Here is a 16952-nt window from a genome sequence, read left to right on the forward strand (position 1 = left end):
CAAGTTAGATACCGTTATTAATCAGCTGTAAGTTTGAGTTTGTTTGAACTTATTCATTATAATTATTGTACAAAATGGTATAAGAATGCAAACTTAAATTGATTATAGTCTATTATCAATTCAGGTTAAGAAACTAGTGTTGCTTGCATCCTATTTTAAAGGCATTTCTTTTTATAATCTACTAAAATGCAACAAAAAAGGGTTTGATTCTATTAATTTTGTCTTTTTTATTGCACTTTGGCAGCAGATTCCTGTGTAGCTTCAGATCTGAGTTGTCTTATTAGTAAGCCTAATTTATACTTTTGTAGCAACACTATTTTTATATAATGGCAAAGAAAGGGTTCAGAGTATTTTCTTTTTTCCCTGTGTCACATGTGGCAGCACTGTTCAATGTTTCTTGAAAACATTACCCACTGTAGTATGTGACGTGTGAATAAACTCCAACTCTGTATCAACAACACTGTTGTGTAACTTCAGTTAAATACTTGTATGTGTGTAGATTAGAAAGAGGTAAGATAAAGGATCTGCAGTATTTTATGAAGTATTAATCGTACAAAGGTCAGTTTTATACAAGTAGAAGTGTGTATTTACCTGGTAGTAGGCTGTCAGTAATGGCTACGCCTCTCTATTTGGACTGGTAGATCTCGGCAGACTAGCAACTTTAAAAGTAGCTCTCGGTTCAAAAAAGGTTGGGCACCCCTGCCATAGAGGGTTTAAGCTCCTCAGGACCAGACACCAAACACACCAAGCAGTATTACCCCCTTATTCTCTGAATCTCTCCTCTGCTTCATTAATCATTTCCTCATATGTATCTCTACGTCCAACCGTATCTCTTTTCCTCAGCGCTGTCCCATATATCCTCTCATCTTTTCCCCCTTGTTCTGAGTAATTACATTTGAGCAGTGAAAGGTTGACTGTCTGTCTGTGCTGCAAAACAAATCGATCATCCTCTTATCTCTCCTGCCACACAGCTGACGATGCTCTGAAGATTGGTGAGAGGCAGACTGCAGAAAGAGAAACTCAGAGGGACATTTCTGAACATATCACATCAGCTTTTTGTCATCGATTAACTCAAGTTTGATTTTTTTCCTTACCCTTTAACTGTCTACTGTGTTTTGTCCTCTGTGCACGCAGACAGGTTTTAATACTCTTCCTCTTTTACCTGTCATAAAACACTCCTTATGTAACTCCTTGTAATACATGATACAATTTGGTGATTTTATTTTAGAATATTCTAGTCTTTCTCATTATTTCCGTCTGTGTGAAAGTCACTGTACAGCATGTGTGACTGCTAGGATTTTAAGTGCACTCCAATCTAATTTTCGTGAGATGCTATCTGATTACCTGTCTTAAATGAAACACATTTAGTTATGTAAACCTCAGCAAAGGTCGCTGATTGGGAAGATTACATGATGAACAGGTCTGGCAGGTCTATTATAACTTAGAATGGCCCATTTTAGGTTTTTTTAAACAGACAAAAGTGCCACACCATTATCATTGACAATTACTATATTATTAGAGAGTACTTAAAGACACTATGTATTAGGCCTGGAAACTACAGGACAAGAATACACACAAACTGTTTTAGTCTAAAAAACTGTTATTTTAATCTTCAGATGTCTTGTCGGCATATCGTTTCTATATCCTTGCTTTTACTGAGCCACCAACTGTGTGATTGGTGTATGCTTTGATACGATTAAATCTAGAGTGCACACTGTGGAATTTGCTAAAAGGGCATGCTTTGTAAAAGGTAAGTATGGCTTTCATATATCAGTTAACAGCCATTAATAAGAGCATGTTTTGCCTGTAAAACAATCACTTTCATTGTTTGATATTTGATAGCAATGTATTTCAAATCAAATCAAATCAAATTTTATTTATATAGCACATTTATAAACGATTTTTGGTCGAGCCAAAGTGCTGTACATATTTAATTCATTTATGAATACAAATATTGAATTTTTAAAAAGCCATCAGGTTTGCACTAAATGCATTATGTTAGTAATTCCTTTACTGTTGGGCAGTTGTGATTTTTAATAAGCTTTTGATTGATTGATTGATTGATTGATTATTATTGGTTTGAAGGAACCCTTCCAACACAAAAGTTGTTACGTGAATAGGGTTACATGATGCAAGAAAATGTACAGCAATGACGTGAAAATATGTTGTAAAAAATATTGGAACTAAAACTTTGTTTGTTTTTCAGCTTTTAAACGTTATTTTTGTTCACCAACGTGAGCGCGCATTTAACGATGGTGCGCGTGGCCCAGAGACGCTCGCTCCCACAAACGCGCGAGGTTTCTCACACAGCAGCGCCACAGCAGCACGCGGGGTTCAACTCACAGGTGCTTCTGTCCGCTGCTTGTTTTTCAAAAAAAAGAACACACAAGTATTTCCTTCATTTCGTATACAATTAAGAGCTCTGAGTGGACCAGCGGGAAAGGAACTATACCACAAACACACCGGCTGGATTAACGGGATTTGGAGGTATGGCAACAATTCTCGTTTATATCGTGTTGTTTATTATAGTTTACATAACTCTTTCAAATGCATTAATGATTGTTGCATCTGACAGTTTCCTGACAGAAAATGCAGAGTAATCAGATCTAAAATAATTAAAGGAAAAGCAAATAAAGCAGACAAGATGCATTCAGATTATAATCATGATTAAGGTGAGTTGCAAATGCTGAAGCACTGACTGTATGCCAATGCTTCAGTGACAAAGCCCTGATCGCCCTGATCAATGACATCGACCAGATGTGTCCTGTCCCGTGTGATGCTCCTGGTTTGTGTATGCAGCTCAGCAGCAGGTCGTTCAGGGTTAAATATAAAAAAGATTTCAGTCGATTTAAAATGGAACGCATTGGCATACAGTCAGTGCTTCAGTGACAAAGCCCTGATCAATGACATCGACCAGAGGAGCGATGAAGACAGCTCAGAGTGTGTGTGTGTGTGTGTGTGTGTGTGTGTGTGTGTGTGTGTGTGTGTGTGTGTGTGTGTGTGTGTGTGTGTGTGTGTGTGTGTGTGCGTGTGTGTCTCTTTTTTTAAAGAGAAGAAGGGGGGCAGGGCATTGCAAACATGTTAAATAACTTAATTGTCCATTAAAACAGATTATCAGTATACACATTTAAAAAGGCACAGGAATGTTTTTGCATTCTCTTCTTCTATCTCTTTTTCATCCATTCAATAACAACTCAAGGGATGTATCAGTATTACCCCTAAACCCACTCTCTCATTTTCTATCTCTCCTTCTGCCTCAGGATGTGTGGTGTGGATGTGGACCTGGAGGATGGTTCAGTCGAGGAAGAGAAAGAAGATGAGTTCTGGATCGGGGAGGGAGTGAAGATGCTACCCCCTCCTGTGGCCCACAGCGGGGGCAGTGAATGGGGCAGCCGCAGGGGCAGGGTGGGATGCCTGGCCTGTGGGGCAGCCCTCGTCCTCTGGGACATCTTTGTGGTTTCAGCCAGCGCTTTGCTCCTGGCTGTTGTCTTCTCTGTGGTGCTGCTCCCTGCAATGCTGCTGCTGTACGCTGGGTTCCTCTGCCACTCCAGGGTGAGATATCACTCTGTTATGCGGTTATTGTTGTTTAATGTACAAGCTGAGAGGACAAGTTTACTATTATTCTATATTATGACTACTGATGTAAAAATGTCGCTCATTAAGTAAACCCACATAAAATGATCATCAATTTCGTGTTTCAGCTAAAGCAAGCATCTGTTTTTAGTCAAAACACAGCACCAAAAGACAGACAGACACAGTTAATTGATAACAGGTGAACATTAATAAGTATTTATTAGCTAGAGGGCCAGATGTTTCTTTCTCAAGGAGTTGTTGAAGAGCAAAACAGAGCTTTAAGCAGAGTAATTGATCATGTGTCCCGAGTGGCTCAAAAAAACGTCCTGCAGCTTTAAAAAGGAAAGTGCTCTCTGTGTCGACCTAACAGTATGTTTACATATCCAACAAGAAGGACATCTGCACTTTTCAAGGGAAATTTAGGCAAGTAATCTTGTGACATTTAGAAAGAGGATTATCTCTAACTGGCACCTGGAGTCTTTGAGGGAAACAGACAGCCTTTTTAACAGCAGTGATCTATACCTGACACTATCTCCAAAACGTTTTTCAGGCTTTTTTATCCGGGTTGTACCTATAGTTTTGAAGCTTTCAATTGATTAAAGTGAATGCTGGAGCTTGTCAGTTTTCTTGTTATGAGGTGAGGAGAAGGGTGCGCCTTGTTATTTGGATGCGGGGCAGACAGATCATCAGTAAAATATTGTGATTGCACGCATCATGCTGATTCATGCTGTGAAGATATACAGCTTTGTCTTCGTCTCACTGCACAGGTTGTAACCAAATAGCACCCTCGAGGTATTTAAAAATGAAGCCAATTTGGAAAAGTGCCTTAAACCTGCATTCTCTCGAATGGCCATCATTACAAAAGGAAATCTCGGATTGCCTAGTGTATGAGTAAAATTACCCTTTTCCTGACTTTGGTTTGGGCTATCTTGTGATTGACAGGTTGCTACCCCTTTTTTGAATGTTTTCAGTTTGTTCAGTTTACAACATTAACCCTCAAAGTGTTTTCAGTTCATGGATGTTATCAAATTTAAGTCAGTTAAAACATTTATGGTTGCTTCAATATGTCTTGTTCAGTGCTTGGTTGTATTTTGGTATTTTGCTCCACCCTCTCCAGTCACGTATGGTTCCAAATATACAAGATGGTGATGGTCAAAATGCTTACCTCGAGGCTTTAAAACTGAAAAGCACAACCAACGGGTGTTATAACATACTGTTCATAACACCACATCCTACATTCGATACAGTTGGTCCTTTCCCCCTGGTTTCCCTGTGTTGAATGATTTGGTTTCTGAAGTATGACAAGAGCATACAATAATGAAGAACATTGAATGTGTTCGCATGCAACGCAACTATTATCGCGGTTATGCCAGAGCAAATGTCAGTTCTGAGCAAACAATTACAGACAATGTCAGTCAGAGAGTTCTCCCTTTTGTGGAGACAGACTGAACATGGCAAAAGGGCCCCACTGAGAAGACAAGAGTGTCTGGTTTGGTGCCAGAGCCAGCTGTGCACTGACACGCTGTACTGTGAGAGAGCACAGTGCACTTGACAGAGGTGTGTGTGTCTGTGTGTTCATGAGTGAGTTAGACACTGCCGTTGCTAGGGTGCTTTTGGTGGAGGGGAAGCTCCTTTTGAAAAGTCTTACAATAGGAGATTTAGTTTGTCTGAGTGGGCTTGACAGAGAAAGAGATGATGTTCTTGTACTTTGTGTCTGTATGTTTTTGTGAAGATGTTAGTGTACTTGTGAAGCTGCCCGTTTTACATCTTTCTATAGTTCCCATCTCTTTCCTCCTCTCTCTCGTTCGCCCTCACAAGGTGATTGACAGCTCAGAGGGTTACTGACAGCTACTGAGACATTATCTGAACTGCAGAGGGAGGCTGGGAGAAACTCTTTCACAGCCCACTACCCACAACGTCATTCTGCACATCGAGCATAGATCAACACACACAAATAACAATTCCCACCTCTTTGCTTTGTGACAGAAGAGAAGAAGCCCCTGCTGATCGCAAAAGGTGCATCATGTCCTCTGGGCCACCCCATGTCTGCTTTAATGATGCCTCTGTGTTTTTCCTTGTAGGTCCTTGACGCCCCCTCTGCGATATGCGGCTACCTTGACGACAACAGCTGCTCCGCCCTCATCATCTTGGGTTTTGTGATGATGTCACCGCTCGTGGTCGTGGCGGCGGCCATTTTCTGCGGGCTGGTCCGAAGGTTTCGAATCCTGCTTCTCATTCAGCCGATCTCACGTGCCTGGTACCGAGGGCGACTGTTGGACTGGGCCGGCAGCTTCCACGCCTGGGTCTGATCGAGGCGAGGCTCCGGAAGGGTCGGATATGCTAACAGCCCGGGGAAAGCGGAAAGTTGGATTAGAGTGAAATCAACCAGAGAGATACAGGGGGTAGACAAAATAACAGAAACACCTCCAAATGTATTCAATATTGTGAAATACAGTGAGATGTAAACACAACTGGATGCTAGTTTCACGCTTTGGTAAAAAAACTGTTATTCACGTTCTTGCAGAGAGGTACTTACATTTCTTTTTGAGGGTGGTTAATGGGGGGAAAGGGTTTTAGACAGCAATGGCTTTTTGGGGGGGGGGTTCATTACCAGGATTGGCTACCAGGACAAATGGGCTGTGGACAGAGTCATGCTAGCTGTTTTCCCCTGTTTGCAGTCTTTATGCTAAGCTAGCTAACCTGCCCCTTACTTTATAATTGTACTTAACTGACAGGTGTGAGAGTTTTGTTGTTCTCAAGCTTTGTACTGTTGTTGTACTGAGTTACATATTGAAAGGTGTCTTTGTTATTTTGTCTACCCACTCTATGTTTATTTTGTGAAAATATGATCGTGCTTAAGTTGATTGGAGCAATTGCAACCTTTGCGGAGTGATGTCTGTACTTAAACTTCACAAAACAAAACATATTCACAAGTAATTTGATACAAGAGGAACAAAATGCATCTTTGGACAGTTAAAAATCACTTTTGTAAAATGAAGGGGACAGAAAGGATTCTCATAAATATTGCAATATCACAATGGCTTTGACCCAAAAAAGACTCAGAGGAATTGTCATATATCAGTTGACAAGGTAGCAGAAACAAAAACTGGCTTTATCGTTGTGGTATTTGATTAAACATTATTTATTAAAAACATATTTTTGTGACTTTGTGTCGCTCTGTTTCATGTTGGACTTTCTCAGAAATGTATTTCTGTGAAGTTAAGTGTGGTTGTACATTAGAAGTCTAGCAGAAAGTAAAAACATAATTGCGCAAATTATATTTGAGGTGTTTTGAGATTAACTTGGTTTGGTTAGTTGGTTTTCATTTCCTGGGACCTTCAAACAACACCCTGAAAATAGGGTAAATAAAGATGTAAGATTAAAATCAGCATATGTGGTTTTTAATATTGTCTGTTAGGCAAATAAATAGCCATTTATGTTTGTTTATCTGATACAGCAGCATAGCAGTCATGTCTTGGTGGGAGGGAGGGCTATATATGAAACATATTTCATTTAAGTGTCTCTCTTAGATCACATTGTGCCATAACAAAACAGACTCCATTATAAAAACAACAAAGACAAAGAAAAATGGCTGTTCTGTGGAGTCCAGGTGTTAAGGGGAAGATTTGAATCATCAGATAAGGAGCTCATCCTGCTGCTTCTTTGCTTTGCTCTTTGTCCGCATGTCCATGCTCTGTATTCAGATTTGAAGTTTAGTTTTTTAGAAGAAGCTTTGAATTGTTTTCATGATGAGCAGTTGTTACTTGTTCTGTGCCACTGTTATAACACTGACATTTATTTATTACCTATTAAAATATATCGAGTTGCATGCTTTCGTTAATCCTGTGTTGATCCTCCATTTAGTGGACATTGTTTATTTACATTAATTAAGCCCTTTTAACTTCAGGTATTTGAAGTTGATTGAAAATAAACTTTTTTATTTTTGCAAAGTTCTATACTGGTTAATCACCCCTAAAGATAATGATTTTGGAAAAATGACAGGGTTTATTTGTTGTTGACTTTTTAATTTCAGTGTAAACAGAAACACATTGTCCTTTTCAGACCTTGCACCAAAAAAGGATGGTGTTTATTTTTACATTGTGTCTTTTGTCTCCTGTTGTAAAGGTTTGTGGATTTGAGTCCAGTGTGATGACCGGACATTCACCCTCTCCAAAATACATCCACATAGCACATACAAACACAACACAAGGCCACTATGACCTCAATAAATACAAATAAAACATTGTGACAAAGTCTATGACACAACATAAATGCTTCAACATTTTACTTTTTGTCCCATTTGTGCAAATTAAAGGGACATTTTGCCTCTGATGTTTTGTTTGTCGTGTCTGTCCTGATAATGTGTCTAGTCCATTTACCACCATATTGACGGATACATCATCCTCCTCTTGTTCAGAGTGTGCAGTGTTGACGTGTGATTGCACTCAGTAGAAATGTAGGCGTTCACTTAGCAATTTGTGTGAGCTCCTCACAATGTCTGCCCAGCAAAAGAATGTATTTCTGCTTGGCAGACAAATATACAAAAGGTCAAATCTCAACATCCAATCGTAAAGAGAAAATGTGTTTTTGGCACAGAGTAATCAAAACTGTGTAGTACCGCAAGCTCAAATTGATTCCTTGTTTTTCAACCAGGAAATTAAAATTGTAATGTAAGTGTTAAACATTTACACTACAGTGTTAGGAAGTAGTGGCTTGTAATTAAACATAAAATCAGTTATACCACAAACTTGGGAAAAGGGATGATGTTGTTTATTGTTGCTTTTTTTTACTATTGATTCTATACATCAATTTTTCTTCATTAAATATAAGTCGAGTATTTTTTTGTTGTTGCAGGTTTATGTACGTCCTCTAAACTAGTTGGCACCTTTTGGGGATAAAAAACAATTGAGTTGCATTTTTTGCTTACATGTAAAAAATGTTGTATTGTATTCTGTGTCATTTTGATAATTTGTTTACAGAATACACTGAACTATACTTTTTCAGCAGTACCAACTAGATGTATCCGAATGGTAGGGGAATGTTGGAGTAATATGTTGTTTTCAAAGCTATACCTTCAAAGTACCATCCCCAACATAGTCTATTTATCAACCCTACATCATCAAGGTAGAGTTCATGCACAGCTGATTGTGTTTAGACAGTGAAACTTGGCAGCTGGAGCAGAAATCCCACAGAAGCTGTTATCAGCAGCTTAACGTTGTTACACAGACATGTAGTGCAAGTGGTCGAAATCACTTTGTTGTCAGTTGTCTCCTCTCCTCATTGTGTGAGTGGGTGTTTCTCAATGTCAAGGAAGGATACTTCAGAGCCACTATTTCACGGATGCTACGTCATCGAATCCCGGCGAAGGACTGTTCCAATGTACAGATCAGGATCCTTGGAATTCTACCAAGGACTGAGTCCGAATTCGTTGCGGGAAATTTCGAGGATGCACATGTGTATCCTCTGCGGTCTTAAAAGCCCCACAATGCTTTGGGCACGGAACAATTTCCCAAATCTTTGGCGGAAAATGGCTGAATCCAGGCAGTACACATTTAAATGTAAGTATGTTCAGTGGCGTAGTAACTGTGCATATGTCCTTTTGAGTTTTGCCCGTGTGAAAGCAAACCGAACCTTCTGAAAAATGAAACAACGTAACAAACTGTCGTCTGGTGCGCACCAGACGCTTCTGCCCATTCACTTTGACGGCCCGTCCACACAGCGGCGTAGGTTGACGCTTCACCATTCACTTTGAATGGGGTGACGTCACTTTTCGCCGAACTGCATTGTGGGAAGCGACGCGGAGCGTTGCTGGCGTTGCTCGCTGCAAAAGTTGAGCAATGTTCAACTTTTGACGCCTCGGCAGAAGCGTCAGCCAATCGAATCATATGCCAGTACAAGCTCTAGCCAATCAAACCGCTGCTTGTGTGTCAGGGGCGGGAGATTCATGTGATTGGTTGTTGGTCGAGTTTCAGACAGGCCCGCCGGCAAGCTTCAACGCACGCCGCTGTGTGGACGGGCCGTGAATGGGGTGACTTCACGCTTTGCCGAACTGCATTGTGGGAGCGTTGCTTCGCTTTGCTCGCGTTGCTCACTTCAAAAGTTGAGCAATGTTCAACTTTTGAAGCTTCGGCGGAAGCCAATCAAATCATATGCCAGTACAAGCTTTAGCCAATCAAACTGCGTGCTTGTGTGTCCGGGGCGGGAGATTCATGTGATTGGTTGTTGGTCGAGTTTCAGACAAGCTCACCGGCAAGCTTCAACGCACGCCGCCGTGTGGACGCTGCGTTAGGTGTGAATGAGACCTTAGAGCGTTTTGCTCCTAAATACATAATTAAAATGAACCTTGTTTTGACTTTGCCTCTTTTGTAGATATGTGTGGTTTATGCTACAATGTGCACCAATGTGTAAAAAAGGTTTGCAGACATTGACAACAAGTATGATATATGAATACACATTTTATTATTGATTGGTGATGGTGATGGTGATTTTATGATTTTCTTATGGCTGCTTATCCTCCAGGACTTTTACAAGGCTGCAAACAGAAGGAGAACGTTTTATGTTGGTTCTGTCCCGGAGAGATGATCATTTTACAAAATACAGTTACTCAAGTACGATCTTCGCAAATCAGTTATGGGTCTTCAAACAAATCGCGCTCAATTTAAGGCGGGGCCTCTCATATGATGCACACCTGCACACTTGCTAGCCTGTTCCATTCTTCGTTCTCTGAATGCCAGGAAGGATTATTGCCTAGCCTCTGAAGGACCTGGGTGTTTCTCAATGTCGAGGAGGCTTCCTAGGACATGTCTTCCGAGTCAGGTCCTTCAGAAGCGAGGCAAGAATCCTTCCTAGCCTCGGATAACGAAGAATGGTGGAACAGGCTAACAGGTGTGCAGATGTGCAGATGTGAATGATATGCGAGGCCCCGCCTTAAATGGAGCGCGATTTCCGCCAAAGATTTGGAAAATTGGTCCGTGCGCAAAGCATTGTGGGGATTTTAAGACCGCGGAGGATACACATGTGCAGCTTAGAAATTTCCCGCAACGAAGGACGCTGGCCTCGGTAGAATTCCAAGGATGCTGGACATTGGAACAGTCCTTCGGCAGGACTCGATGACGTAGCATCCTTGAAATAGTGGCTCTGGGGGAGCCTTCCTCGACATTGAGAAACACCCCCTGACTCGGAAGACATGTCCTACCAAGGAAGCGTCCTCGACATTGAGAAACACCCCCAGACTCATCCTCTTTAGCTTTGAATTCATCCTCTGCCTGTACGCTGTTGACTGTGAAGTGTCTGAAATGTCGCTGAGCTCTAGTGCTCGCCTGAGGCAGAAACAAGAGAACCAAACTCAATTGTTTTTAGTTAAAAAGGAGAATTGGCTTATAATGGGAGTCAATCGCTGTGACAATTAGAATAGATGCAGAGTATGGGGGAGGAAACTGCAGCAGGACGGATGTGACAATGATCTTTAGCAAATGGCAGAGTGAGTGCATTCATGCCCTTGAGAACTACATTGTAATAATACCTCTCTGAACTATAATTAATCACAGATAATGAAATCCCTTAAAAACTTCCAAATAACGTTTTCATTCATGATGCCAATTTGTCAGTTTTCATTAGTTTCCATCCCACTGAGAGTCCTTTATGCAGCATTTAACATTGACTGTTTCTACTTGTTTCATTGCATGAGGGTTCAAACAGAGATCAATCTAATGGCGCATTTCCACTGCAGCGCGTAGCACGGTTTCAGCGCGTAGCACGGTTTAAGCGTGCCGTGCCAAACCTGGCCCGTTTTTTGTTGCGTTTCCACTAGGGCAGTGTTTCTCAAACTTTTTCATACCAAGGACCACCTAACCAATAAAAAAACACTCGCGGACCACCTAACTCCACAAATATCCAAAAACACATCGTTTTTTACAAATCGCCTGAAAATCGTACAAACAAGTGGCAAAATGTGTGATGAAGGTGTTTATCTGGGCTATTTCATGCAATCGAAAGTGAAACTTAAGCTCGTTCCATTGCGGATATATTCCCGCGAGAGTGCGAAAAACTTAAATAAATGTATTTCTTTCAAATGTGAAATGTTACCAATATACTCACGGACCACTAGGGGGCGCTCACGGACCACCAGTGGTCCGCGGACCACACTTTGAGAAGCACTGCACTAGGGGTAGTTCCGGCTAACGGGTACCTTTTCACAGTTTTTCTGGCCCTCCAAAATCGTGGTTCTTTCCGGGCCAACAACCGGGCTGAATATGCTAAACTAGTGACGTGAGTGGCTACAACTACAACACAATGAACATTTCATTTCATAGTCATAGTCATTTAATTGTAATACACGTAACACGTTTCAAAATGATGCCGAAGTAACAACATACTGATACCGCTTAGTAAAAACCATGAATTAATGCTTTGACAAGTCTGCAGACAAGACGGCAGGCGAAAAACCTTTTAAAATGCGTGTTTTCTGAATGGAGATTGGCTAAGCTAACGTTTTATATGCTCTGACCGTCCACACTCACAACAACGGCCTATACAGACATAAATAAACCAGCGACTGTATTCGCCATGACACAGACAGTCTGTGATTTGTAGGGCTGCACGATATTGAAAAAAACTGACATCGCGATTTCCCCCCCCCCTGCGGTATATATTGCGGTTTTTTAACCTGTTAAACCCCAAAGTCCCGGCGGGTACTTTACTTTTTTTTTTTCACGACACTGTGTCAAAGGGGATCTTAATATTTAAGAACCTATTAATGTGTTATACCAGATTAACGGAAATAATCTCAGCTAACTGACGATACAAACCATTTTTACCAAAACAAAACACAAGTCTCATAAGAACCATCTAAATGACCCCTGAGCGAAAAATGCTAACGCACTTTGGCACAGAACTCAAGATAAAAGTACCCTTATTATTACTTATCGTAGCTGCACATACAAGATATCCGATTAAAGCTGAGGTTCCACAGATTATTTAGGTATATAGTATTATCACTGAGTGATCTGAACTCGGACAGGGGAAGCAAACACAGACATCACAACACGTACCTTTACGTAGCTTCTAGGGGAGATGTCTCACCGTAGCTGTCAATCTGATCAAAAGACGTGTTCAATGGCATTAAAACGAGAAAGAAAAAACGCGGCTGAATCGGTTAATCCATAGGTTTTTAACGTCTCGGTATGAAAAAATGATTTAATTTATAATCCATAATTCCATTTTTATGTAAATATCGCAGAGCAAAAGTTAGCTACTAATGGTAGACACCAGAGTGGCTGCTGCTTCCGGTCTTGGCTATGCGGCAGTCCAGCGCAGTCTAACACACACACATTACCAAATAAGGAGTGAGAGTGACGCGTAGCCAAAACCGGAAGCTGCATACACTCTGGTGGCTACCATTAGCAGCTAACTGTTGTGCTCCGATTTTTACATACAAATTGAATTATGGATTATAAACAATTGCTTCAAAACCACAGATACATTATCAACCTATGGATCAACCGATTCAGCCGCGTTTTTTCTTTCTCGTTGTAATGCCATTGAACACGTCTTTTGATCAGATTGACAGCTACGGTGAGACGATCTCCCGTAAAAGCTCCGTAAAAGGTACGTGTTGTGATGTCTGTGTTTGCTTCCCCTGTTGCGAGATCGGATCGCTTAGATACTATACTTAAATAATCTGTGGAGTCTCAACTTTAATCGGATATATTGTATGTGCAGTTTCGATAAGTAATAAGGGTATCTTTATTTTTGAATTCTGTGCTAAAGTGCGTTAGCATTTTTTTTTTTTTAAATGAATAAAACCGCACGTCCCTGCGGTGTGAATACCGCGCATGCGCATACCGCGGTTATCGCCATGACACGATATATCGTTCAGCCCTAGTGGTTTGTATATGTTTAACTTTTGTCTAGTTTCTGAACAGATATGAGGAGCTGTGAGCTCTTAGTGCTAACAGATAACGGCTGATGCTTGGTTTTGTGGTTCGCATTGAAGATTACGTCACGGCTCCGCCTACACTGCGTTACTATAGTTACTGCCCCAGCTACTAAACTGTAATGGAAACAGCATAAAGTGAGCCTGGCCTACCAAGGCCTAACTATACCGTACTAAGCCATGCGAGGCCCTGCAGTGGATGAAAATTGATGAATGAGGTTACTTAAACGTTTTTTTCTTAATGTTCTAAAATAGTTTGGGCCCCTGTCAGTCACAGGCCCTTAGAATCGTCCTAACTTTTCACCCCCTTACGGCCCTCCTGGGTCTCAGATATTACAAATATATACAAAACATGTCTATGACGTGTTTTGCTCAAAATACCAAACAGATCATGCATTTTAGACATCCCTCATATCCCTCTATTTCAGCCCTGTTAGAGAAGTGCTGATTCTAGGTCAGTAGCTGCTGGCCCCGCCCCCTTTTGAGCACGTCAAGGCAAGCTGTGAGCTGCAGAGGGAAGAGAGAGATTTCTAACAGCAGATACAGCTAAATGCTGCCGTAATTAAACGCCATATCATTTTCCAAACCACTTCAAGGATTATTATTGGGGTTATTGGGGTTATTATTAAACAGTATGGAGCTTGTAGAGCAGGGGTGCCCACACTTTTTGGGCTGGTGAGCTACTTTTGAAATGACCAGCTCACCGAGGTCTACCAACCAAAAACAAAATCCCAAATTGCAAGGGTTGCTGAATAACACGTTTTATTTATACATGGGATAATAGGGCTGCAACAAACGACTAATTTGATAATCGATTAATGAAACGACTAATCGACTATTCAGACTATTACTGTATGCCTTGCACAATTTCTCAAACGCTCTTATTTAGCCATCAACTTTTAGATTTAGCTTGAGGTTGTTTTAGGCATGTGGAAACTAACAATGAAGACAATAAAGATGAATACTTGATTCAAAAATACATATATTATTAAATTAACAAATTGTTTACAAAATTAACATTGCTTTTTATTTAAATAAAATAAATAATATTTCACATCAAAAGAAACAACAATGTTTTAACAAATCGTATTAAATAATCTGATGACAGAACTGTAAACAGAATAGCTGAAACTTTAACAAAATAAATAACTCAAGCTAGCATACATAACACCTGACGTGGAAACGTTACTCGTGGATGGGGCTGCAGAGCTACTAGAAAGACAGTTAAACCCGGTGCATTCCTCCGTCTGAATGTGGAGCACTTTTGCTAAATGTTTAGATAAATTGCTCGTGTTACCGCCCTTACATGCTAAACACTCTTGGCAAGGAGCATTGTCCACCTCAAGACGGGTAACATTTAACCACACATTGGAGCGCTTCTCTCCGCCATCTCCTCCGTGTGTTGCTGCTTGTAGCAGCCGCGTGTGTGTAAAATGCCCCGCCCCCTCGCACACAGACAGGGGAGAGAGATCTTGTCTGGATTGGAAAGGTCGAAAATACACCGACCATAGACGCATTTGTTTGTCTTTGTGCATGTTAGAAACGAGTTGGCGACACTAAGACTGCGAGATAATATTTGTGTAGCAATAATACATGACCTTTCTCAACTCGCTACTCGGAGGGAAGTCGCTGTCATATGCCTTGTGAACACTCCGATAATGCCTCTCCACGTTACCTTTCTTTGGCAGAGCGACGCTTGCTTTACAAATAAGGCAAATAACCTTTGAATGTGACATCACAAAAAAATATTCTTCCTCCCATTCTGGGTGGAAGTGGTATGTCTTTAGCTTTTTGCTCGGTCCCGCACTCATTTTGTTGTTAGTTTTCCCGGCACTTGACTGATTTTGTATCGCTTTGCATTCTGGGTTAACAGACTGGAAAGCGATAGGTCGCTTTTTCTGTCAATCAAGTAAACTCCTGAATTAAGTGGCAGGGAGGCCAAGGGAGGAGGGATCAAAACCAGTTTTGTCTATTTTAATGGAACTGGATTTTTTATTTTTATGAATGACTCGCGATCTACCAGCATTGCCCCCGCGGTCGACCGGTCGCCAGCGGTCGACGTACTGGGCACCTCTGTTGTAGAGTATTCACAGTTGGTCTCTGTTGTCCTCCTACAGACAACGTACCTGAATGTAGGGATCTACAGGGGTTGAACCCGTACCCAGTAGAGATGTTAAGTCTTAACATCTCTACTGGTGGTATTCGGTGAATCTTAACAGTTAAGATTCACCGATTCGCATCGGTGCACCGGCATAAACGTTCAAGATGCGAGTGCACCGGTTGAAAGAGTGCACATCGGCTACAGTTTGGGTTGAACCGGGTTGAACTCGCGATGCATCGATTGCGTAGCGTCTTTGCATCGGTAAAAAACCGATTCATTCATATAAAATCCCCTAATCTTGTCAACGCTCAGCAGAGACGATCTTTGATATTTGCTTCGCCACTACGGAGGCCGAGAGTCTCAGTTATCAACACACACGGAAGTCGAGGAGAAAGAGAAACACAGCGCACCGAAAAATACCTACAAATCAAACGTTTGGTAACACTTCGGATTGTTCAAGAAAGACGGTGTAATAGTCCTTTATGCTAGGCTATATAGTTGACCGCAGGTCATGGAGAGTAATAAGGTATCCGTAGACTTTTGTATGAGGTATCTTTATTACTTAACAGGTCTACAGCCATGATACATAGATCCGTCCTAGATGCGGGCTTGCATACACACAGTATCACTCCGCAGCCGCACCCCGGTATATGTGCGCGGCACTATATACTACAGACGGTCAACTTGAAAAATCGCTCGCAAATTGTTAACGATGCCGAGCCGCTTTAAAGTACGAGGAACTTAGCGACGCACATAAAGAGTCGACATGGGGTCTGCGGCTGAAAAGAGAAACCTCAAAGTTAGACATATGAGTTAAATCACTCAGTGAGGTGTTCTGTCAGAGAGAGTGGTGTTTAGTTTGACGGCCTGTGACGGCCAATAATAATTTAAATGTATTCCTCACTGTAAGCAGTTATGAAATACCTGTTTGTGAAAGGTTATTTGTATTATTTATTGTTCATATAGAACCCACCGCTTTCTGCTCACTGGTGAGTTAGCCTATGAATGATGGGCATTGCTCTATGGTAGCTGTTATTTGCACATTGTTAATCATGAGCAATGCATCCTTACATTGTTTAACTGTGAGGTGTTATACAATTGTACTCTGGAGAGCTTTTAAAGGTAAAAAAATAAACGGCATGATGGGATGTGCAGTACCAAATATGTAAAGCACTTTTTTGTTAATGTATGATTTGCTGCATATAAGGAATAAAACAAAAATCCTCTGTCGTACCAAATTGAAGTATCATTATTTTTGCATCGTGTTGAATCGCATCGTATCGCACCGAATCGTATAATGTTGAATCAAATCGTATCGAACTGTATCGCAACAGGGGTGAATCG

The 16952-nt window shown here is 41.1% G+C and overlaps 1 protein-coding gene across 1 annotated transcript; it reads left to right on the forward strand.

The window, feature by feature from the left end:
• The first annotated feature begins 2318 nt into the window (after positions 1 to 2318).
• LOC117551166 (transmembrane protein 88) lies at positions 2319 to 6098 on the forward strand. Its single transcript, XM_034223909.1, has 3 exons — positions 2319 to 2487; positions 3261 to 3552; positions 5655 to 6098. Exons 2-3 carry the CDS (start codon positions 3262 to 3264, stop codon positions 5880 to 5882), a joined length of 519 nt encoding a protein of 172 aa, XP_034079800.1. The 5' UTR covers positions 2319 to 2487; position 3261; the 3' UTR covers positions 5883 to 6098.
• The last annotated feature ends 10854 nt before the right edge of the window (positions 6099 to 16952 follow it).

Source organism: Gymnodraco acuticeps, unplaced genomic scaffold, assembly GCF_902827175.1.
Source record: "Gymnodraco acuticeps unplaced genomic scaffold, fGymAcu1.1, whole genome shotgun sequence".
Taxonomy (NCBI): domain Eukaryota; kingdom Metazoa; phylum Chordata; class Actinopteri; order Perciformes; family Bathydraconidae; genus Gymnodraco; species Gymnodraco acuticeps.